We start from the raw sequence: 25,263 nt of genomic DNA, 5'->3' as shown, positions 1-25,263 counted from the left end.
AGAATTCCAAATGTGAAAATGCATGCTTTCATTCTTCATGGTAAATTTAGAGACTTAAGGGACCTGTGCAAGTAAAGGCATGGGGGGAGATAAACCCCCTACTGAGAGACAAAAGGAATACTGTAAAAGTGCTCAAATCTATGACAAAGGAACCTCCGGAGGCCATCGTCACAGGCCCAGGAGTGCTTCTGAGGTATGGCTTAAGCAAAGTGGCTTCATGCTAGAGATCAACAGCATGCATCTTCTTCATCAGTCACATCCACCCGCTTTCTATATTACACTGTGCCATGGCTTACATCCTTGATCTTCAATATTAATCTTTTCCTGTCTTAGACCCACCAGTCCTCCATAGCCATTCTGTCATGCTCCATGGTATTCTTAAGTTCCTGCCCCATTCAGGTATGAAGCTATCTTCATGCTGCCTCAATACGTTTAGTCCAAGGCTCTCTCATATTCTCTACTAGGTGGTATTCTGCCACGTAGTGACAGGACAGAAAAGTGCTTATGCATCTTCAAAGATAAGTACCAAATATGTGCATGTATATTCAATTACACCCCAGATGCAACACTGGCTCAACGCGGCAGGGTCACGGTCATAACTGTGTCAAACCTTTTAAAAGGTTATAAATATTACAGAGAGAAAGAATTTATGGACAAGACTTTTTTTGAGCACCGACACCACAGTTACACCTTGGAATAACCATTTGAGGTGGTGACAGCACACTCCTCTATTAGAAGCTGTGCTGTAGTTTTCAATGCTGCTAACCTTCCTATTCATTCCAGCTGGTTTCAAATCAAACTTGGCTAAAGAAACAACAGATCGCTGCTCCTACCCCGAAAGCTATAAACACGCATCTCTGATGATTTTGAGCTTGCCTTGTGTTTTCTAAGATTTACAAAACATACTATGAAGTGATGGACTGTGAAAATAATTGCAAATTAATTAAAGGTGCCACAATGAATGTGGCACCATTTTCTGTACTCATGTTCACTTTAACTATATCGGACTGAGATCACTGAGCTGTAACAGAACAGGAGTGAGACAGGACATGGAACTAACTGTTCGACTTATCCGGTCTGCAGTGTGAGGTGTCCCTCAATCTCTATCTGCCTTTGTCGTCTTAACCTCCATCTCACAACTCCTTGATGCAGTTTGTTGTTTCCAAATTGACCCGGGATGCACAAGAGGGGGTTAATCTTGGTTTATGTCATCTTTCTCAGGATAACCATTCATAAATCTGTGTCCACCATTAAAGAAGAAAATATTAAAACTTTAGCAAATAGGTGTTGTGTTTGTCTTTTGCCCAAATGTACACAACACATTTTTTGTGGCGTCCTTGTTTGCCATGTACAGCAGGTGTAGAGGTAAAACAAAAGTAAGCTCTGCAAATTATATCACAACAATAGGCATGTTATCCAGAAAGGTATGTGTCAAAACTCCACCAGTATCGTGGCAGCCAATTATATATGATAAACCCTAGGCTGAAGTTTAAGATCTGCTGATTTAGCTTTACTGACTGCCTCTATTGGTAGGATGCGCAGAATTGGTGAAAGAACAATTCAGCTGCAGCCGCAAAGCTCTAAAACGCCCTCCCATATAACCAAGTTGAATCCTGCTTGATACACCATCAGTAAAGACTAGAACACTGGCCAGTTCACAATACAATTTTTGCATTCATCAGGTTAGCGTTGTGTACATTTAATTTGCTTAGATGCCTCGAAACTTTGGTGGCTGAACATTCCAGCCGTAATTTTAAAATAACATTATATTTGCCATCTTCTACAAGCATAGCACTCACCGATCTCTGTCCATTAACACTGGAGACATTAACAATGTTTCCCTTGGTCTCGATAATGTGGGGCACTGCCAGGTGGGTTAGATAAAAAGCAGACCTAGAAGAGGCAAACCAAAAGTCAAATGTGAGAGTCTGTGTCAATAAATAACACCGAACAGCCACTCATCTTTCGTAAGGCTATATATAATGCCGCTCACACAATGACAGGGAGACGAGTCAAAACACAAGACAAACATGCACTGACGGTGCTGGATATCATTATTTTTCAATTACGTAAAAAGCAGGACAAAGAGGGGACCGGCAAAGAATGAGTGTCGCCTAACCTTCCGCTCTTCCTTTTTGTACCAGTGCCTATCGCATGGTTCTTTCAGTGTGTTTGATTCACCACGGAATCAACGCACAAACACAATGTAAAGATATGCAAACTTACATTAAGGAAAATCCAAAAATTCCCAGCACACGCTCCGAAAAACGCAACAAGCAGAAAAGGCACAATTGGGGAACCCAACTGGAGGAGACTTACTGAGATAAAATCTTAAGTTCGGACAGCCCTCAAGCAGACAATGGGAAATGTCTTGAGAATGAGACAAAAGAGACACCCAATGCAGACTCCTAGAGGATCCAAACAAGAGGACTAAGTGATTCAGTGGTTTGAGGGGCTCCAGGATGTTGGGGGACAGGGAAAACAATCTTCGAGCAAAGTAGAGGTCACCGTGCTCATATAGCAGAAACTTTGAACAGCAGTAACCCCCATGTCCAGAGCCTAATTTGTAAAATAAAGAGTGCCAGTGCCAACAGCGCTGCTTAAAAACCCACCGCGGGCACTATTAAATGTCAGCGTTCTGAATACAGAGGGTAGTAGGCTTGAATCTACCTAAGGCGTCTTTAATCCACTACCAGACACGTCCTGCAACTTTATCTCACTCTTGTGTGCTCCTGCTTTCTCCATTTGTGATGGTTTTATCCATCTTCCTCTTCCTCCTACGTTCTCGATTGTGGGGTTTTCACTCTTGTTCTCAGGAAATGTCTGAAGAGTGTTGGTCCCCAAAAATTAGTGCTGGTGCCCCCCACCGGCAATCACTGGTTAAAATTAAGCACTGCCCACCTCCCTAATTTCTCCCATATTTTCCTGGCCAAGGCCCCAGTGCTCTCCTCACCTTTTCCCACCTGCCCACCGATCTGTTTAATCCATTCTCTTCTATGACTATCCAGGGATGCCAATCCAAGGGTCTTTTCTCACTCTCTTCGCTCTATATCCCTCTCATTATTCGCGTTTCTCTCTCAAGCCAACCTATCTTTCCTCTTTATCTTATTCTTAACTCAAGGTCTGGGACTCTTGAGAAACCCTCAGCATGGACATCTGGTGCACCCGCCCTTTTTTGAGGAGGAAGGGGCCCACATAGGCAAATTAGAGTCCCTAACCAAAAAACCTAAAGGTGGACAAAAATGTTTGACTACATTCTGTGCACGAACATGTTAAAAAAATCTCTTTCTTCTTTTGTGTCAGTCACAAGCAGGCCATACTACACAAATGTAAGCTGTAATACATAAGTAAACAAAAATCCAATTTACAACAAGCTTCAGCCAAGCAAATAGGTTTTGTGTTGGCTACCAAACATTTAGCTTCATCAATACCCATTTTGTTTTATCAACGTTTTAATGCAACTTTATTGTTGGAGCTGCCATGCCCTAGTCAATGTAAAAAAATCACTAAAAGTAAAACATTTTTGTTCTTAAAAAGGACATAACAAGCCAGAGTAGTCTCTGACACTGAAGGTAACTAACTATTTTGTGTGCTCATATACATATGAAAGAGCAGAATGTTTCACTAATTATGAAGTTAGCCAATGGCTGAAGTGGGATGACACACTGCCACATACTGTATACTGCAGTGGGCAGGAGAAAACTGGAAATGACAAGTCAGACCAGTGGATAAAGAGCACAAGGAAGCACCGGAAGCCTCAAAAAGTAATTATGTTATGTACTCATTGAAAAACAGTTAAAAACTGAGCTATAGTTTTAGCTTGAACGTGTAAAACCAATGACATGCACCAGTTATGATAATGCATGAACACACCCCTCGCCATACACAATGGCACAGTCATGTTGTGTTTGTGAATCTGTGCCATTGGCTAATAGGTGTATTAGGTATGGCGGAGACTGTGTGTTTATAATTAAAACAAGCTAATTTCACTGGTTTTATGCTTTTAAGCCAGAACCATAACTAAGATTTTAACTGTGTTTTTTCTGCAAATGTCATTCATGTTTAAAGATGTATTTAATTCCCAACCCCAGCTGCACAGCCAGCCCAACGTGCCCCCCCAACCCCTGAAACAGCCAAACATCATGCAGAGTCTGCAGCCACCTAACACCCCGACCTGCAGCCAAGTCATGAGCTCAACTGGGTTTAGCCACAAGCCTATCCCTGTGCCTAACCTGCAGTGGGGGCTACTCAGTGTGCTAACACATTTTCTCATCCTTCACAGGATTCAAAAATGCTTCTCTGAGGTTGAGTTATATTTTGACCCAGTGAGGAGTGTGGTGAATTGTACACAATCATTGCAAACCCAACAACAAATTTAAACTCTATGACCAATGCGGCCACTGAAGAAAACTACAATCTATAAAAGTTTCAAAGTTTTATTTTATAACCACAAAGCCAAAGTCACGTAAATTGTGCTCAAAATCAAACTGTAAAGATAAATAAAAAACATGGGTTGGCCAAATCAACAAAGCAAATTTAATCTACTCAACATAAACACCATCGGACATTCAAGAAGAAGAATACATATTAATAATTAAATGACTCGAGAAGCAGAAATATTCTTAAATCAGACTGTGAAGACATTAGCCAAATTAAATTAAAAAGATTTATAAATCAGGATTTAGACATAGGTTGTTCCACTTCTAGCCACAATAAGAAAACCATGTGTGGGAACGGGTTAACACATGCGAACAAAAGTTAAAAAAAAAAAAAAAAAAGACAAATATAATTTGGAAAATCATTTATCTCCTGCAAAATAAGCTAACTAAAAAAAATAAAATAGGCAGGTGTCAGCAAGCTAACTTCTACTAAAGATACGCAGGCCAGGGGAAAATAACATCTGCAATAGAATATAACTCTCCTAGGGTCAGCATTCAATTCAGTTTTGTCAGCAAAGCATGTAGATCATCAGCAAAATTCGTTAGGAGCAACATCAGGGAAAGTGCAGTATACGGGCTGCACAGAGAACAGAAAAAGCACTGATCAGGATAAACACCAGAATAAGACTAACTAAAACTTACAAAGTCCATCCCTTAACTCAAAATACTTAAAACAGCTTGATTGGTCAGTTAGATGTGTCCATATTACGTAATTGGACATTGCCCCTTTTGCAAGTCGAATTCCAAACAAACTTACAACATGACTAAGAATTCTCAGGTTTGATCTGAAGTCGTCGCCTGCTTCCATGTAAATCCAACAGTCAATCACAATTTTGTACATCAATGGATAAAATACAAGTTCTTGCCCAGGTGTACAATGCTTTTAAGCAGTTCTCATGTGAAAGTTCATGTTACTAACGGTTTCTTTAACGTTTTAGTCCACAGTCCTTAATGTTCCAAAATCAAGGACTTTGGGAAGCCAATCTTGTACACTGAACAATGGGACACCTAAAATTCATGTTAGGAAAGTGGAATGATTCATCTCTTTTACATGACTGCAAACACAAGGTCTGCACGTCTAGTCTAGCTAATACAACAATAGAAAGTATTAATTGTTATTAAGAAAACACACAATATGCAAACCTATAAATTCTGCAGTCGTAATATATTATCAGAATATGTAAAAACATTTCATTAATAATTGCAATCTTTGTCAAATCATTATATTAAATATGACAGAGAAATGCATTTATTTTTCTGTGCATGTAACTTTATACTAATAAATCATATTACGCATTACAAAGCAAGTTCGTTTCACTACTAACAGTTACTAAATATACTTTAACATTATTTTAATCTCGTTAGCACACTGTCAATTCGTGAGCACTTTTAAAATACGTATCAGTGCAGCTTTCTCTATGTTAAGCTTTTAAAACATGAATATAAATGCCACCTAATGCTGACATGTGGGTCACTAAGAACTTTACTAAAATCTTTCGCTCCAACAGTCCCTCCTCTGGCGGCAATCTATGCTGTCACAAAAGGACACTCATTTCAATGAGGCAACTCAAAGCCTTGTGGTCGGACAACATATTGGCCTTGGTCTACTGACACTCAATTCTCTTCAGGTTCTTGTAATAAGCACTCCTTATCTTCTCCATTTCAATCTCTTCTCTCCTCTGTTTACTATTAGCTCTTTGCACCTTCCAAACTTTGTATAACTTGAACAGTCCGACTGCAAGCAAAGAACATAAAGCCACAACCAAAAAAAGGTCTTAAAATCATCCTTACTATTCCCTTTCCCAAGTCTCCAAACCACGATCAAATGCACAAAAATACTTTAGCTATTGCCTTCAAGGCATTTGCCTCTTTTAAGTCTTCACGTCATTTTTCAGATTTGTCATGTTAGAGATAAACTTCCTTATCTCCTTACTGTTGTAAGGTATGAAAGTACAACAATGTTGCACCTGTAAAACTTTACAGACTTCATCTTCCTTTGCCAATACTATGTCTAATGCAAGACGATTTTCCAACACCATTGATCTCACAACAACTGTTTTCGTATCCATTAGCAGCACTACTCCAGCATAATGAGTAGACTTCTAGTCCACTATAGTTGACAACTTTCAAATCTTGATATCATTTAAGATTACACCAACTGATGGGATGATGGCACCAAATATATCACCTTTAGTCTCTGCTGCATTAGCTCTTCTCTTTGCTTTGGAATTCGGTCTCTCCTTCCAGACTGGATTGTCAAAATTGTCTACATGGTAGATTTTCAGAAAAACTACCCCTAAGTAACATGTACCATACCAGCCTTTTGGCAGTTTGTAATAGGCATTTTCCCACAAATTAAATAAACACCTGGTACAGCAGGGTCCTGTCCATTTAACATAAAATCCCAAACACTCTTAAACAAAAACAGGTCTAGATTCACTAGTCTCTACAAATTCTGTGTCAATCTTTGACTGAGGTCTATGTATAAATAGCTTTCTTACATGTTGTCAATCTAAAGCTAAGCGTCCTTGTGTATCACTACAAGCAGGATGGATAACATCCTTTTGCCAACTCCATAAAACTACTCCTTTTTCTATTTTGTTTTTCATTGCTTGTCTCCCGTCATCCACTTGATTAATGAACTCCTTCTCAATTGATGTGGGAATGCATGTTGATCTGTTTATGTGAGTGTATGCAGTTCCTTCCACAATTCTATGTTTGTCACCTTAGCAATACTACTCTGATGCTGATTTATAGGCACAAAAGAAAGGACAAGGTCAAAATTAGAATAGACATATTGTATATACTCTTGGTTATACAATCGTGTCAGTGACAGACTGCAAAAAATCTATGTTAGTGGTAAGCTGTGATATGTGATGAAGGAATCTGTGTACAAACATAGCCATCATGCACATCCATAGTTTCAATATATTGATACAGTAACATGTCGTACACATTTAAATACAAACTTCACTTTGAGTCGTCAAGATGAAGCAATCTCTTGTACTCACACATGCGGCCTTGTTCGTATTGTGACTCTTCCAGCACTGACGTGTGCTCTCAAATTTGTCTTTCACAGACACACTCAAACCAGCAATCAATAAAATACCCACAATCGCACAAACTACTGCTAATCCTATATACACATACACTTACTCTGTTTTCCTTGATCCGAACTCATGGTTTTCGGCTCAATAATGTCAGACCCACTAAGCTGCTTTAAAAGCTTGCAACAGTCTTTCAAAATAGGCATGAATCAACTCCTTTGTTTTCTGTGCTGTGCTGTCAAGTCAGATGCAACTCACAAGTCATGCACAAAATACGGGTTGAATCCCACAACTAAAATGGCCACTGTCAAGCAAGCTGGCTCTGAGTCACCATTCATGTATCACCTTTGGTGCTTTTTTCTTGTATTTTCTATACATCTGCATTCCCCTGTCAACTGCCATGGGGCACCTTTGCGGTTGGGTCCCCATTGTCCTAGGACATTTTTTTTTACAGCTTGGTACTCAAGAGTTGGTGCTGACTCATGTGTTTCAAGATGACCTAAAACATATTTTCAGCCAAACGTATTTTGTGTAAATAAAAAAAATCGGCGGAGATAAACAACAGTTTTAAGCCTCTATAACCCGCTCTGTAACTTTTCTAGAAGCTAATTGAAACAAATTAAAAGGTTTACATCAAATCAGAGCAGTCTGAGTAAAGTTATATTTTCTAGCGCAGTTTAGTGCAAATCAGTTCAGTCATTCAGGATACAGACATGAGCAAAACTTTGTCCGGGAGCTAAAATGAGAAATCACTCATTTTTTCACCCCTCCACCTTTAACTTATTTTCTCGTAAACTGATTTGCATGAAACTTGGCTTGCCAAAAATTAGCTGACTAAGTAGACTGGGAAGATTTGTGCAAATCCATCAACAGGTCAAAAGCTATAGGCAAATAGAGAATGCATTTTCAATAGAAACACTGTCAGAACCATAATTACACTATGGCTATCACCGATGCAATTTTAGTAAAATCAAAACGTCTTGACACCTTGGCTTATGCCAGCCAAAAAAAAAAATAGGACAGGAGAAACTGCAACAATTCACTAGGAATCTAATAGGGTTCTAGAGTGTCTCCTTAAGTCTGAAAGGGTGCTTTTAATGAGAAAACTCTTAGTCATTTGTATAAAAATGTTTTCTGTTCCGAAAACTGTAGCCAATAAGTCCTTTGTTTCCCCGTCATTTGTTGCTGTAGTGTCTCCATGGAATACATTGATAGGTCTTCTGTAGTGAATATCCTTTGTAGGCAGCTTTAGTCAGTCTATTTTCTAAACTTCATACTCCCATGGGGAATTCTTACCTAGCCAAGAGTTTAACACCTGGGAGCAAATTCCATGGTTCCATGATAGGGTTTTGTATTCATGAACAAAAACAATCAAGAAGCAAGCAGGACATATAAATTGATTCAAACACTTCGAAAATTCAATAGTTCTTCAAAGCAACAGGACTCAGACCCAAGCGATTAGTAAATGCAACCATCATTTCAGGGTATGGAATGAACGGAAAAACATCTTTTTTTTATTTTATTTTTACCTCAAACAAAACATGAGAAATACAACAAAAGAAGCTTTAAGGAAATTCAGAAAACCAACTAGAGATTCATCAGCGATACATACTTCCATTTTACTTAAAAGAACAAAAAAAAACTGTGATGTAGCCAGGATTATTGAGCACCTACCTTATCTCTTGGATGTAGGTAAGGGCAACCTGTCAACAGTCACCCGACCCCACCTCAAACAATCTGCCCTTCTGTGATGGGAGCGGTATCAGGTATGTATTTTATTGGAGTGTTCCCCCCTCTTAAGGCCTTCATTTTAAAGGGTTGCACCGCAGTACAGCTTTGAAAGTCTACAAATGTAATAATCAGCACTTCACAGAGAGTAATGGTACAAATTAGGTTTTTGAATGTCACGCAACGAAAACCCTGTATAGTAAACTCCTCCTTACAGTGCATCCCTGTCACTTATCATTGCAGTAGTGCACCTCCCATTATTGGTAATGTGCTGCAAAATGTAATAAGGTGGTTGGTATGCAGTCTTTGTTGTGATGTAGTCCCCATGTGATCCACAGCACTTTAATTAGTCTCAGCCTTTTAGACTGCACTCTGTATGCTGGAACACTTGGAATCAAAGTTATAACGGAAAAGTTAAGCTACGAGTTTGAGAAAGCAAAGAGTTACTTGCTAAAACTCCAGGACTAGATGAAAGTGTTGCACATGATACGGGGCCACTTTGAAGCTGTCGTAGTCTGGTCTGCTAGATTTTTTAAAAAACAGACATTTTCTAAATTCAAATTGCAACTCAGAAAATAAAACATTCCACACACCAGGGACTGATTTACACATGGGGTGCATAGCCTTGGTTTGTACCACCAACTAATGCACTCAGCACACGCCATGGCTGTGCACGCCATAAAAAAAAAGAGTAGTCTTGAATGAAACATCTAACTTAGCGAGTGACAGCATGTGCTGGAATCAGTGCAATTGTTCACCAACCACTCTGTGGCCTCGTGACCATCTGACCACTGAGGAGGACTTCAGGACCTCAATCCGGGGTCAAAGTACATGGTGGTCCTCTGCAGATACTAAGAGTAGAGTCAGTGTCACACTATTACGGAGGAGGAGTACACTCTGCTTGCTTCTGGAAGGGGCAGAGATCCCCTAACAAACTGATCTCAACTGCTTGTTTATCTGGGAGCAGGGGGGAGGTGGAGTAAAGAAGGTTCTATGGGGACTTCTGTGTCCTCGCCCCAAGGCTGCAGAGTCTGCTATGGGGAGGGAGAAGGTGTTATCTCCAATATACAATAAACCTAGCACACTCCTGTAGAGCTTTTTTGCTTGTGTGTCTGCGACTCTAATGTGACACAGGCACAAGGCACAAGATGTTTCCTCATTTGCATGGGATCACAACATCAGGAAAATTAAAAAAAAAAAAAAAAAACAAGCGGGTGGCCACTCATATTCAGACTACAAACGCTTGTCTTCTAGCTGAAGGAATCACAGTGTCACAAATGACAAAATTGACCAGGTCTCTTGGCCATGGCAGCAATGCTAGTAAATATTTTGATTTATCATTCCTGTTCAACCTCTTTTAATCAATTTAAGTTTAACTGGCAGCGAAAATAATTCACAGACTAAAGTTGCTAATGTCTAATGAAATTTAATGTTTAGAACCTATGGAAATCAAACCTAACGATATTGTATAGTGGTTTACCATCAAAATCAGTTGGTTTATTAAGGAATCAACCCAGCATATAAAATACCCCAGAAGAACAAGTTACTTACCCTCGGTAACGCTTTTTTTGGTGGATACACTAGCTACCTGTGGATTCCTCACCTTATGAATTCGTCCTTGCGCCAGCATCCGACGGAAAGTCTTCTTCCTAGCTGTCCACGTCGACGAGGACGTCATAATGGCACGGCTCCACGTGACTCCGTCTGACGTCAACGTGCCAATAAGAGGTCCTCGTCGGCGTACTGACGTCCGTTTCACCTCATTTTTTACGTGCCTTTGTGGCGAAAAGGTGAGAACCGACCCATCAAAAACCATAAAGAAAAATATCTATACACAATAACATTCCCCATTAAACGCATATATTTACATAAATATATAAAAACATATATATATATATATATATACATAAATATATCCAGATAAACAAAAATCAACCATTTACAAGATAGCTGTGAAATCAGGCAGGCAACGGGGAGGCGGGAGGGACTGTGAGGAATCCACAGGTAGCTAGTGTATCCACCAGAAAAAGCATTACCGAAGGTAAGTAACTTGTTCTTCTGATGGATACAACTACCTGTGGATTCCTCACCTTATGAATAGAGTCCCAAAGCCGTACCGCACTCGGTGGTGGGTGCCCGCCTGATTACACCAAGAAATGTTGTAATACCGAGCGAGCAAAATGACCGTCCCTCCTCACTTCAGAGTCCAAACAATAATGTTTTACGAAGGTGTGGAGGGACGCCCAAGTTGCCGCTTTACAAATGTCAACTAATGGAACTCCTCTCACTAGGGCCGAAGAAGCGGACTTAGCCCTAGTAGAATGGGCCCTGATACCTTCAGGAGGAACTTTCTTCACCAGAGAGTAACAAACTTTTATACACAGGATGACCCACCTGGAGATTGTTCGTTTCTGGACCGCTCTGCCCTTCCGCTGTCCAACATACCCTACGAACAGCTGATCATCCAGACAAAAGTCTTTTGTCCTCTCTAGGTAGAAACTCAGCGCCCTCTTAGAGTCCAACCGATGGAGCCTCTCTTCATCCTTAGAGAGGTGAGGAGGAGGGTAGAATGAGGGAAGGGTAATAGCCTGCCCCAAATGAAAAGGAGTGACAACTTTTGGCAGAAAAGCCGCCCTGGTTTTCAACACCATTTTATCAGGGAAAAACATGGTAAAAGGAGGTTTAACAGAAAGGGCTTGAAGTTCCTGAACTCTCCAAGCAGAAGTGATCGCAATCAAGAAAACAGTCTTTAAGACCAAGTATCTCAACGGGCATGAATGCATAGGCTCGAAAGGCGAACCCATCAGAAACGTCAGTACCAGATTCAAGTCCCACTGAGGAATGTGAAAGGGCGTGGGAGGAAACTTATTAACTAAACCCTTAATGAACCTATTTACAATTGGAGATTTAAATAAAGAAAGTTGGTCCGGAAAGCAAAGAAAAGCCGACAGAGCCGCCAAATAACCTTTAACCGTAGCTACCGTACAGCCTTTCTTTGCTAAATCAAGAGCAGACAAAAGAACATCTGAAAGGTGGTCCTTTAAGGTATCTTTTTGATTCTCTCCACACCAAACCACAAACTTTTCCCACCTGCCGGCATAAATGGATTTAGTGGAGTGTCGCCTGGACGATAGAATAACATCCACTACATCCGGTGGGAGAGAAAAGGAACTCAGGTTGCCCCGTTCAATCTCCAGGCATGAAGGTGCAGGCTCTGGAGATGGGGGTGTAGAACCTGCCCCTGCAACTGTGAGAGGAGGTCTGCCCTGAGCGGGAGACGGAGCGGAGGGCACTAAGAGAGTTGAAGCAGGTCTGTATACCATACCCTTCTCGGTCAGTCCGGTGCCACCAAGATGACTTGGGCCCGGTCTTGACGAACCTTCCTCAGAACCCGAGGAATCAAGGGTATGGGGGGAAACGCATCAAGCAACTGGCCGCTCCAGGACATCTGAAACGCATCCCCCAACGCTCCTTGCAACGGATACTGGAGGCTGCAGAACAACAGACAGTGCGCGTTCTCTTGAGTGGTGAATAGATCCACCTGAGGCGTACCCCACATCCCGAAGATGTAGAGGACCAGGTCCGGATGGAGACGCCACTTGTGATCTACTGAGAAGAGACGACGGAGACCGTCCGCATGTACATTCAGAACTCCTGCCAAATGATTCGCTATTAAGCAAATCTGATGGTCCTGAACCCAGGACCAGAGTCGCAGAGCCTCTCTGCAGAGAAGGTACGACCCTACTCCTCCCTGCTTGTTTATATACCACATCGCGGTAGTGTTGTCTGGCAGGACCTTAACTGACTGACCCCGAAGGGAAGGGAGGAAGGCCTTGAGCGCCAAACGTACCGCCCGCAACTCCAACAGATTGATATGCAACATCTGTTCCGCTGGAGACCAATGACCCTTGATCTCCAGATCCCCCAGATGAGCTCCCCACCCTAGAGTGGAAGCATCCGATATTACTGTGGCCACAGGAGGTGGTAGTGAAAACGGTTTTCCTTGGGAAAGGTTGCTGTCCACCAATGAAGATCCGCTACAGCGTCCCTAGAGATCTTTATTGAATCCCCGAGATCTCCTTTGTGCTGGAACCACTACCTGCGGAGGCACCACTGAAGAGCCCTCATATGCCAGCGAGCGTGAGTGACCAACAGAATGCAAGAAGCAAACAGACCTAGCAAGCGTAAGACCTTGAGGACTGGAACTGCCGCTCCAATTTGAAACATTGGAATCAGCGTCTGAATGTCCCGAACCCGCTGAGGCGGGGGTAGGCCCGAAACAATGTTGTGTCCAGTACTGCCCCTATGAACAGGAGGCGTTGAGAGGGCTCCAGGTGAGATTTGGGTACATTTACTGAAAAACCCAGATCGAACAACAACTGGGTTGTCATTCGCAGATGAGACAACACAAGCTCTGGAGTTTTGGCTTTGATCAACCAATTGTCCAGGTAGGGAAAAACCACTACTTCCCTCCTTCTGAGATGTGCTGCAACAACCGCCAGCACCTTCGTAAAAACCTGAGGTGCTGAAGTAAGTCCGAACGGAAGGACCGCAAACTGGTAGTGTTGCGTCCCGACCACAAACCGGAGATACTTCCTGTGCAACTTGAGTATCGGAATATGAAAGTACGCATCCTGCAAGTCGACAGACACCATCCAGTCTCCTTCGTTCAACGCCAATAGTACCTGCGCTAGAGTCAGCATTTTGAATTTCTCCTGTTTGAGGTACAAATTCAAAATCCTCAAGTCTAGGATCGGTGTTAGACGACCATCCGCTTTGGGAATCAGGAAATATCTTGAATAACACCCCTGTCCCCTTTCCTGCATCGGCACCAACTCTATTGCGCCCTTTGACAACATGGTCATAACCTCCTGTTGCAACAACAGAAGATGGTTTTCTCAACAAAATGAGGGACGGGGGGGGGGGGGAGGGAGGAGGGGACTCCTGAAAGGGGAGAGCATAATCTTTTTCAACAATTCTTAACACCCACGAGTCCTTTGTAATCGACTCCCACTTTTGGAGAAAAAGACTCAATCTTCCCCCTACAGGAGAAGTATGGACGATAAAGTGGGGAAAACTAGAGCTGCTTTTGCTGTTGTCCACCGGAGGAGGAGGATGAAGATGAAGGCTGCTGGACTGGCCCTCTAGCTCTACCCCTACCCGCCCTCTAAAGGCACAATAGGGCGGATTGGCAGGTTGCTGGGGTAAATATTGGGACCTCCGAAAGGCAGAGCCACGTGCAAACCCCCTAAACCTGCGAAAAGGTCTATAAGATGCAGCAGTAGCAGTCTGTAATCCCAAAGACTGAGCTGCTGCCCGACTGTCCTTAAACCGTTCAAGGGCCTTCTCTCCAAACAGCTTTTCCCCATCAAATGGTAGATCTAATAAGGTGGATTGAACGTCCGATGAAAATCAAGAGGACCTTAACCAGGCATGCCTCCTAGTAGCCACAGATGTTCCCATGGTCCTGGCTACCGAATCAGACGTGTCCAGGCCTGACTGTATTAATTGCTGTGCAGCCGCCTGCGCATCTGTAAAAAGAGACCCAAAGGACCTTTGTACCTCCTGTGGCAGATCCTTGGCCATCTCTTTAGCGGAGTCCATAAGGGCGTGGACATACCAGCCCAGCACACAGGTAGAATTAGTAGCCTTAAGCACCCTACTACCGAATGAAAAGATCTTCTTCGAAGACTGCTCCATCCTCTTGGACTCCCTATCAGTTGGGACTCCAGGGAATGTCCCAGGAGCAGACTTCGCGGAGCAAGACGCTTGGACCACTAAACTTTCAGGAGTCGGATGACGTGACAGGAAAACTGGATCTCCCGGTGCGCCCCTATGCCTCCTGGCCACTGCCCTGTTCACTGCAGGAGTCGTAACTGGCTTCCTCCATAAATCCAATATAGGCTCAGTTAAAGCCTCATTGAAGGGCAGCAAAGGATCAGCACTTGACGCTGAAGGATGCAACACCTCCGTGAGCAGGTTAGTTTTCACCTCCGCCACAGACAAGGGCAAGTCCAGAAACTCTGCTGCCTTCCTGACCACCGTATGGAAGGATGCAGCTTCTTCTGTAAACTCCCCCAGAGACGCAATGTCCCACTCCAGGGAAGTATCTAGCCCACTTGCAGTGGCCAGACCTTGGAACTCATTCGATGGCTCAATCTCACCTTCCTCCAACTATCTGTACTCTAACTCCTCTAAAAGACGTAAAGCCTTCCTACGAGACCGAAGATGCGTCTCCAAAGCCGGCGTCGATAATGAATCCATCGATGCCGAAGACATCTCGGAAAGGCCCGGGAAGAGATGGGTGACTCCTAGCCTCATCCGGCGCCGGTGCCGACACGGAGTCCAACGATGACCTCCGCGGAGTCGGTTGGCATGAGGGCGATGGAGCCGGTCTGGAAGGAGACATCATCGACGTTGAATGGCGTGGCGATGGCATCGGCTGATGCGATGGTGGAGCCACTGTCACAGGTGGTGAACTCCCACAAGGAGATACCCTCGGCGCCGATCCAACACCCTCCGCCGGACAAAAGGGCATGAATGGAGCCGCCTTATACTGCGCCGGAGAGCCCAAATCAAATGCCAATGGCCCCGTGGGACCCGCCAGTGCACCAGCAGGGGCCATGGACTGAAACACGGCATACATTGCATTAAAAAATGCAGCCGGATCCGCCCCTGGAGCCGGGAAAGCAGGATATTGCTGAGTAGATGACTGTACATCAGGCTCTCTCGACGCCGGCGAAAATTGAGGGCTATGATGAGCAACCTCAAAGACCGATGGCGCCGGCGACAATTCCGGACTTCTTGGCTGAGGCGTCACAGTAGGGCTCATCTCCCATGTCTTCTGGCGTCGAGAAGATCGAGACCTCGACCTCGATCGGCTCCGCTCCGACCGGCACCGAGAATCATGACGGCGCCGTGAATCATGATGACGCCGCTTCTTATGCTTCTTTGGTGAAGCATGGGAGGAATCCCTCTTATGGCCCTTCTTCTTCGCTTTCGCCAAAAAAAGCTTCACCTCACGCTCTTTTAGAGCCTTAGGGTTCATACTCTGGCACGATGAGCATCCTTCAACATCATGCTCAGAACTGAGGCACCAAATGCAATCCGAATGTGGATCGGTCAGAGACATCCGACCCCCACATTCTCTACATGGCTTGTAACCGGACTTCTTTGGAGGCGACATTGTAACCACCAAAAAACACAACAGTAATCAACGAGCCAGGAAGAAAAACCATTGGCGTCGAAGGCACGGAAAAAAGGAAAACTTACGTCAGTACGCCGACGAGGACCTCTGATTGGCACGTTGACGTCAGACAGAGTCACATGGAGCCGTGCCATTATGACGTCCTCGTCGACGTGGACAGCTAGGAAGAAGACTTTCCGTTGGATGCTGGCGCAAGGACAAATTAATAAGGTGAGGAATCCACAGGTAGTTGTATCCATCAGAACATACATTTTAGCCCTCGAGGATGCATGTTTACAATAACATATTTAAAGAGTAAGGCTCCGCCACAAAACCTAAATTCACTAACGCATTTTCTTATTTTCGTGATTTATTTTTTCAATCAACATAAATTTATTGAGCATCCTACTTATTAGATGCATTTCTCTTTCTTTTGTCACTTCCAACCTTTCTATTTTACTGCTAAAACAGGTTTTTTGACCATTGCCTCAACAATGATGAATACTACTACTCCATTTAGGATTTGACTGTTGAATCGCATATCTACACTCTTGCACCTGCAACCAAGTTGATCCCCAAACGTTTACTGTTTTCTGCTGGGTTATTTTTGTTACTAGCACTAACATTCATGGCCCAACCTTTTCAGGAAGACACCTTCATGGAAATAAGATCACATTTCCAGAGGTGGTTCACCTAGGAACAAAATGTTGATTAGAATTATTTCTGCAATTTTCCAATACTCATAATGTTTGTGCAGGGATACTTTCACCATGACAGTTCCAACACCAGCACCTTTCATGGTTAGTAAATATGCCGGAAACAAAGGTGTCAATGCAAACCCTTCTATGGTTAATAAACATGTTGGCAACAAAGGTGTCAGTGCAGGATCTGTAATGGTTGGTAAACATGTTGGCAGTAAAGGTGTCAATGCAACTCTTTTCATGGCTAGTTAACATACTGGCAACAAAGTTGTCAATGCAATACATTCCATGGTTAGTCAAGAGATTTGGAGTGTGCCTACATATAGATAAATCCCAAAAGATGTTTTTTTTCTGGACCGAAAAATCCAGTTTTTCTAGAAGAGAGACTGCAGAGCTAATTTAACTCCTCAGGCTCACCTGACATTTATGTTCATGACTCTGTCGAAATCTTGAAGGGAAGTGGTTTCAATCGTTCCCATTGACAGGATCCCTGCACTGTTTACCAGAACATCCAGCTGTCCATAGTGCGCCACCGTATCCTGAATTATCTTCTCAGGGACACCTTCATCTGTCAGCTCCCCAGGAACCAGGAGCGGCTGGAGGGGGGAAAACAAGGTCATCCAAAGTAAAAAATCTACAATCACAGATGGGAAACATCCATGAAGCAAACCACCAAACATACCTACAACTGTAATGCTTTTCTGTTGGTTTTTACACTGTGCTTTAATTTCTATTAGTGTGTAAGTCATGTCTATTCACCAATAAAACTTTATGAGTAGGTCTCTTTATACTACTGTGAGCTTTTTCTTTTTCTTTTTTTTTTTTTTACTTTTCAGAGCTGAAAAGTGACAATTCCTTGCATACCCCACCAGGGTGTAACGCTTCTGCGTTGGTTCAGGCATAAACCTGTAGGAACGGAAGGTTCCTCAATGTGATGTAAAGTGCAGGTGAAAAGTGCAGATCCCTTTAACCTAGCTTCAGAGTGAGCAAACTGAGCACTAATGACCTCGTAATAGTAATACGTTACCTACAGAACTTAGAATCAGCAGACACTATGAAGTGCTATATAAAAAAAAAATCATTAACATTTATACCATTATAGAATCTGCAGGAGAGGACACTTGCTCATGTGAAAATGTGCTGGGCGACAGCAACTTCACTTTTCCTACAGCCCCTTTTTTTCTCCTAAGTTCAGGAATTTAGGAGTACATTTCCTATCTTTTCATGTGTGGTAAAGATCCAAGAGGAGAAAGTGAATACACTTAAACAGGCAAGCGTGTGGGTGTACAGACATACAGGGCATCCCAACCATAGAACTAGTGCTACCAACCACAGCAGATTCACAATAGTCAGAACCTTGCTAGCTTCCCTTCAGTGATATAAGACTAGCATAATCAGAGAGGCTATTATCAGAACACTGGTATAATGAGAACATTGTGGCACAAAAAGGAAAAGTGTTTTTTTTTTTTTTTTTTTAAATAGGACATGTAGATTCCTGAACCATCCCATTCACAAGACGGCTATATATGTATAGTGGTTATGGCAGAAGCAGATACTGACATCTCCGTTTTTTTCAGAACATTACACAAAGGGCACCAGACCATCAAAGGCATTTCTTTGGGGAGGTGAGTTGAGGGACGTCATGAATACTGTGGATTGGTCTACACACTTTACCTTTAAGAAGTTTTGTTTTACTGTAATAGAACTGAAACTTTTCATCATAATAGTTAGGAAAATGTACATTCTCTTCATAATACCAGGATATGAAGTGTGTTATCTTACTCAATGGACTGTAATTTTGATTCATTTAAATACTTTGAATCGGGATCGGTACAGTACGAGGAGTCACACTTTAAAAGGAATTATTGAGGGAGATAGCCCAAGTTTTGGCTACCGCTCTGAGCTATTCCATGGCTGTCCTTCCATTACAAGAGGCTGAGCTACGGTTGTATAGTTTACTGGTGGTACAGATGACAAATCCAGAGTCCCATTAGAATGAAGCCATTTCACTAATCTACTCATGAGGACAAACCTGTTGATACACAAGCCATCTATAGACAGGTACCAAAAGCTAAGAGGCACCAGAAAGCTTCTAGAAGCATCAAGAACAACCACAACGACTGTGGGAAAGGGGCAGTAAAATGTCAATTCATGTATGGCAACCAAACACATAGTACAGGCTGGTCATGAGGTTCTTACTCTCGGTTCAGACTATGGCCAAATCTAACTTACAGCTAGTTAGGCCAAAAGCTTCCACCCACCACAGCAATTTTTGACCACACATGATCAGAGTACAGTGATGAGGGTATAGTTCGCAAAACAAGTGTACATTAATGGGGATTTTAGCACAGGAATACGTTCTTTTGTCTGGAGGTCATCCCGCTCTGCTTAGCCTCTGCCAAACGTCTGCCACATCGCTTGTGTGGCTGACTGGGCCTCCCTTCGGTCAAGCACTATGCTCTGGCCCTTAACCTCTCCCAGCTGGCTTACATGTTCCCCAGGACACAAGACCCGCCACAGTGAGTTATGGCAGAGAGCACACTGCTGGCCAGTCAGCAAGGGCTGTATTCACTTTACAAGGGAGGCGCACCTTGCTATGCCCTGCCAACCCGATCTTGCAGGTCATTACGAAATCTTGGCGATGAGCCCATTGTCTCTTTGGAGTGACCCCCTTTTCCAAGAGCATGTGCCAATATGGAGCAAATCAAGCCTGCACATTGGAAGGGAGGTCCTATTGTGGCAAGCGGCAGACACCAACAGTCTAAACCAGGTAATTGATCGAGGTGCTTTCAAATCCTTCACAGCATTCTGTGAGGATTTTCACCTACCACCTCAACAGTTGTGGAGCTACCTCCAATTACAACACTGCCTTAACCTCTGCTTGACCCTGGGCCCTCCAAACCTCTCTGGTAGTCTCCTATCTTAGGAAGTGGGGCAGCTTCTACAGAGTAATGTCTGGTTTCTACAGCCTTTTGAATCATTAACTTTTTTTCTTCCTCTCCTCAATAACCTCCACATTAATAGCCCGTTAGGTTGCAGACGGACTACGAGGCAGATGACTGGGCTGAACTCATGGAGGCATTCAACCGTGAGACGAAAAAGGCTCGTTTGAAGTTCTACCTCAAACGAGCAGTAGGCCTGTTGCCCCACAAGAATTGCTGGTGTTGCCCTTATGCCCGCTGTGATCTATTTCATGTGTTCTGTGATTGTCCCTAGATACACCCCCTTTGGGATGCAGTGGGCACCACGTTTAGTGAGATCCCGCCAATCAAGACTACCTTCTTTAATCTTCTTACTGGACTCACTGTACCTCTCCCTCCTCCAGTGTCACCTCTTACATATGGCTCCTGCCACAGCCAAGATATATATACTTCCTCACTGGTGCTCCCCTACACCCTCCTTCCATAAGGAGTGGCTCAGGGCAATGTACCAAGCAGCCTCCCATGGGCGAATCATCTACAACTTCCAGGAAGGACAGAACGGAGACCTTTCTCCAGACGTAGGCACCCTTCCTCTAAGACTCTGCATGTTAATCTGTGACCCTACTCACAACTCCTTCTCCCTAGACATTCTGCTTGAAGGCTGTCCCACAACCCATTCCTTGGCCCTGAATGTATGGATCCCCTCAGGTGCTCCCCTTCCCCTGCTGCTATCCCCAACCCATCCTCCCCCACGTCCCTCTCTCTTCTCTTTCTTTCATTTCCCATTCCCCTCCCTCTTTTTCGCCACCTCCCCCAAAACATAGCCCACTATTACTCCCTCCTCTTCCTTAATGAATGTCTCCGTATCATGGGGGCCCCTTTTGGAAGCTATGGCCTCATTGTATGACATGTGACCTGTACTGTTTGTTTCATTTGGGTCTCAATTTATTCACTGCCATTGTGTAGTGACTTTGCTGTCATCTTTTGAAATACCCTGTTCTCTCCCCGCCCTCCCCCTTTGTATTGCTCTGCTTTGTTTTTTCAATAAAAGAATTGCGTAACAAAAAAACAGAACAACTGGCTAGTCAACGTGGTCAGAATTAAGAGTGCTTTTAATATAGCCAGTGCAATTTTGCAGTGACATTTGCGGTAACCAGCGGAAGCAAACGGTTGTGTTGTAAGAACAGCAAGAAATTGACTTTTTGTCCCTGGGCCTTTGCACCAATCATTTTGCATTCCACTGGTCAGTCACTGCAAATGTAAACAAGTACGGCAAAGCCACTAGGTCATGTCTATACAACAGATATTGGCTTTGGCAATGTCTTTTTGCCAGGTTGTACACCAGTGTGGTTGCAGTTCAGCATGGCTAAAGGTTGGTGGCATGGACTGTCGTAGAGTGAATTTGTTGGTGTGGAGTGGCGTAGAGTCAAGTAGGGGGCTTAGAGTGCCCAGGCCTTGAAAAATCATATAAATGTTACTGGACCTGCAAGTGAAGTAACTTGAATAATCTACTCAACCATAATTGTAAAGTACTTGACCTGTAAACGGGTCTCAAATTGTGAGATCCTAGGCAAATATTTTAGTTTGCAGAGTCGCCTTTTTCTTCATAGTCACATCTGAGTGTAATTTGAAATATATGAGCTCAGCATTTCTGCTGCACAAAAAACTTCTTTCTTAACCCCTCGGGTGCCTGGGGCGAGCTGGTCTTGTCCTCGCACACGGTTCCCGTCTGCCGGGGACGAGACCAGCTCGTCCTGCACCTGGCCCACAGGGGGGAGCGCTCCCCCGTGGGCCTCCTTTCCACACACCCCAGTCGGGGATGGAACCCTGACCCCACTGATCCCTCCCCAGTGACGTCTGATGACATCAGCAAGCGATCGCCTGCTGACCACATGAGAGGTCCCTCAGCATCTCTTCCACTCAGGAGGAGGGGACAGGCAGAGGCATGAAAGAAAAGGAAAGGCCTACTAGACACTAGGGATTTTTTTTTTGATACCTACACATAAGTAGAGCGGCCCCTTGGGCAAGGGCCGCTCCCCAGGGGACCAAATTATTGTTATTATTTTTAGGTCATTTCTGCCTAACCTGGGGGCAGATCGGCCTATTATAATTAGGACAATCTGCCCCCAGGGGTAGCAGAAACCTCTAGACACCAGAGATATATCTTTTTTTTTATTTACTTTATGTTTTTATGTATGGGGAGCGACCCCTTAGTCAAGGGTCGCTCCCTTGGGGGAAAATTGTATTTAGGCCTATTTTTTTTAGGCCAATCTTCCCCCAAAGGGGGAAGAAACCACTAGACACCAGGGATTTTTTAAAAAATTTTTTATACTTGCGCATAAGGGGAGCGGCCCAGGGAGGCAAAATATTTTTAGGCCTTTTCCGACCCTCCTGGGGGCAGATCGGCCTATTATAATTAGGCCGATCTGTTCCCGGGGGGCAGAAACCTCTAGACACCAGGGAGATATACATATATATATATCTTGAAAAGCTCCTGCTGTTCTTCCTGCGCTCGCCTAGCGAGGTTGGTGTTCCATAATAGGAGCAGGACCCATTTCAATATTACACCAAATAAAGTTCAGACGCTGGCACTCCAAGCATCTGGAATGTTTATTTAAACCAAAAAAATCCTTGTAAAAATTTCAAATTTTCAAAGTTCACATGCAAAAACAGGGCAACGCGTTTCAACCACCACAGTCTTCTTCATTGGCCCAAAAAATAAAAAATAAATAAAAAAAAGAAGGCCCATACCTCTAGAATCCCTAGGATGTTGGAAAAAAAGGACGCAAATTTGGCGTGGGTAGCTTATGTGGACAAAAAGTTATAAGGGCCTAAGCACGAACTGCCCCAAATAGCCAAAAAAAAGGCCTGGCACCCTAGGGGGAAAAGGCCTGGCAGCGAAGGGGTTAAATAGACTAAAGTTTGCCCCATTTATAAAAAAATTATCTAGCCCACATACAGGGGACATGTGATCCATTACTTGGCCTCTTAGTTTAATAATAGCATTGTTACGAGGGCAACAGTGTGTCTATGTTTATGTTTAAACACTTACTTTTAATAAAAATATCACTACAGCATGACCTGGTTGCCTACTGTCCGTTACAGACAGAAACATTCCCAAAAATGTCGAAAACCGAAAACCTTTCCCACTAACTTGTAGCTTTACTGATAAACTCCATAATGTATTAAAATCTGTGAAAATCGTGTTTCAGAAAACATATTTATTCTTTGCATATTACCATATAAAGTGTTCTGATTTGTTTTCATCCTATTAAAATATTTTTTTAATCACACAGAAGTACAAACAATGGCCTTTCACAACTACTAAAATATATTTTTTAATGTTTGCACAGTTCACTTAGCTATTTAAATGTGTGTTAAGAGAAATGGGACAAAATCCAGGAACTCTGCCGTCAGAAGGAAAATTAATTGTAATACAAACTGACTTTTGACCTCTGTCTGTGAACACAGAGCAAATGTGACCAGAACAAGATTTAAAGGTGTATTTACTGCTCCTTCACTTTCTGGCTGAATAGAACACCTGTTCTTTGTCAATTAGCTAGAAGGGGTGAGTAGCTTCTAAAAATAGCTCAACCTGATAAACATGACTTGACATAGTGAGTGGGCGAGTTGATTTTTTGAGGCCTGGTGTTGTAGAGGGGAGTAGACTTCAGTGGTTTTGTGCTACAGAGTGTCCTAAACTGCAGTGTTGTAGAGCGGTGTGGCGTGGTGAGGAGAGAATAGGGTGGAGTGGATTGAGGTAATTGGGTGGACTGCATTTGAGTACAGTGGGATGAACTGTATTGGGGAACAGTTGGGTGGGTTGAGTCAATCAATCAATCTATCAGTGATTTCTAAAGCGCGGCTAATCACCCGTGGGATCTCAAGGTGCTGTTTAGTGGGGTGGATTGGAGTGGGTGACTGGATGGGGTGGATTAGATTTGAGAGGGGTGGATTGAAATCGCAGGAAAGCGATAACACTACAAGCACTGAAACTTTTTAAAAACTACTTAGATTTGTGAAGTTTTCTTATGTATCTTGACACTTTGTGCTGCTTTTGCTCTCCGGTCCGCCACAGTCCTTGACTTTTTTTTTAGGAGAAATCTTTCTAAATCTGTCACACTACCTGTTTGCACGCTGTCATCTTTGGAGTTAGGAGTCTAGTTGCTAATCTCCAGTCACTTGAAAGCTGATGCCGGCAATAACACTACTGGCACTGAAACGTTTGAAAATTTAAAAAACCACTTAGCGTTGCGAAGGTTTCCAATGTATTTTGACACTGTGTTTGCGCCGCACTTGCTTTCCGGTTTGCTGCAGTCTTTGACCATTTGAGCAGAAAAACCTTTGCAAATTTTCCCCACTTCCTGATTGCAAGCTGCCATCTTCGGAGCAGTCTAGTTGCTAACCTCCAGTCACTTGAAATGCTGATGTCGGCGTGGACGTGTGCAGCCAGGGCGCCACCAGGGAGCCAAAGGTGCGCCAAAGGCAAACCTGTCTGCACTCGTCCATGCCCAAACGTCACCATGAGTAAGAACCCCTGCTCCTTTCACGGCAGTGGTTAGTCAATTTACTAGAATTACCTAGACGTCTGCAGCCTTACACAATCTTGGTGACTTGTTTAGGGCTTCCACATCTCTTGCTTAACGCTGTACGAGTTGTTTCCCGAACCACTTAGAAGGTCCTGTGGTTTGCCTAAAATGTATATGTAACTGTCTCTATTATACCCCTAGAGACACTATGCCAGAAGAAAAATCTGCTGACAACTCCACTTGTACCACGGAGAATACTCTCAGAGGTACTCTTAAAACCAACTCCCTCCCTTCATCTCCCCAGGCTCCACGCCGCCCCATAGTCTCGTTAGGTCTTTTCCAAAGTACGTGATTGAACTTTGGAATATCATTTCCTCCCTTTCACCAGAGTCCCACGACCCTACCTGCTATCATGCTGGCACTACCACAGATCTTACGTATCCTCAGACTTGACAGAGAAGCTAGAACCAGTGGCGGCATCGCCATTGTCTTACAAAAACACAGTCAAAGTCTCTCTTACAGACTGTTTAAACATAGACTGGGTATACTTATGTTTCTATTATCCCCTAAGGACTGCTGTAAAGGAACAGTTGTATACAGCCCTCTGGGACCTAAAAAAAGGCACGCTTTCTTTTAATGGGTGACCAAATAAATAAAGCCTCCCACGTTGCAGGTCATGATTTGGATTTAATTGTACAAATTCAAATTTTCT

General features: G+C 43.4%; 1 protein-coding gene across 1 annotated transcript in view; it reads right to left on the bottom strand.

Moving 5' to 3' along the window:
• Nucleotides 1-25,263, bottom strand: part of LOC138304333 (3-oxoacyl-[acyl-carrier-protein] reductase FabG-like) — a 77,096-nt gene that overhangs the window by 30,287 nt on the left and 21,546 nt on the right. Inside the window, exons 3-4 of the mRNA XM_069244298.1 lie at nucleotides 17,519-17,697; nucleotides 1,800-1,893 (exon numbers count right to left, since the gene is read on the bottom strand). Of these exons, the coding sequence (XP_069100399.1) occupies nucleotides 1,800-1,893; nucleotides 17,519-17,697 (273 nt within the window). The remainder of the gene's footprint in view (nucleotides 1-1,799; nucleotides 1,894-17,518; nucleotides 17,698-25,263) is intronic.

Source organism: Pleurodeles waltl, chromosome 7 (assembly GCF_031143425.1).
Source record: "Pleurodeles waltl isolate 20211129_DDA chromosome 7, aPleWal1.hap1.20221129, whole genome shotgun sequence".
Taxonomy (NCBI): Eukaryota; Metazoa; Chordata; class Amphibia; order Caudata; family Salamandridae; genus Pleurodeles; species Pleurodeles waltl.
Note: the sequence above shows the minus strand (reverse complement) of the source record. Positions and strands in the feature narration are given on the sequence as shown.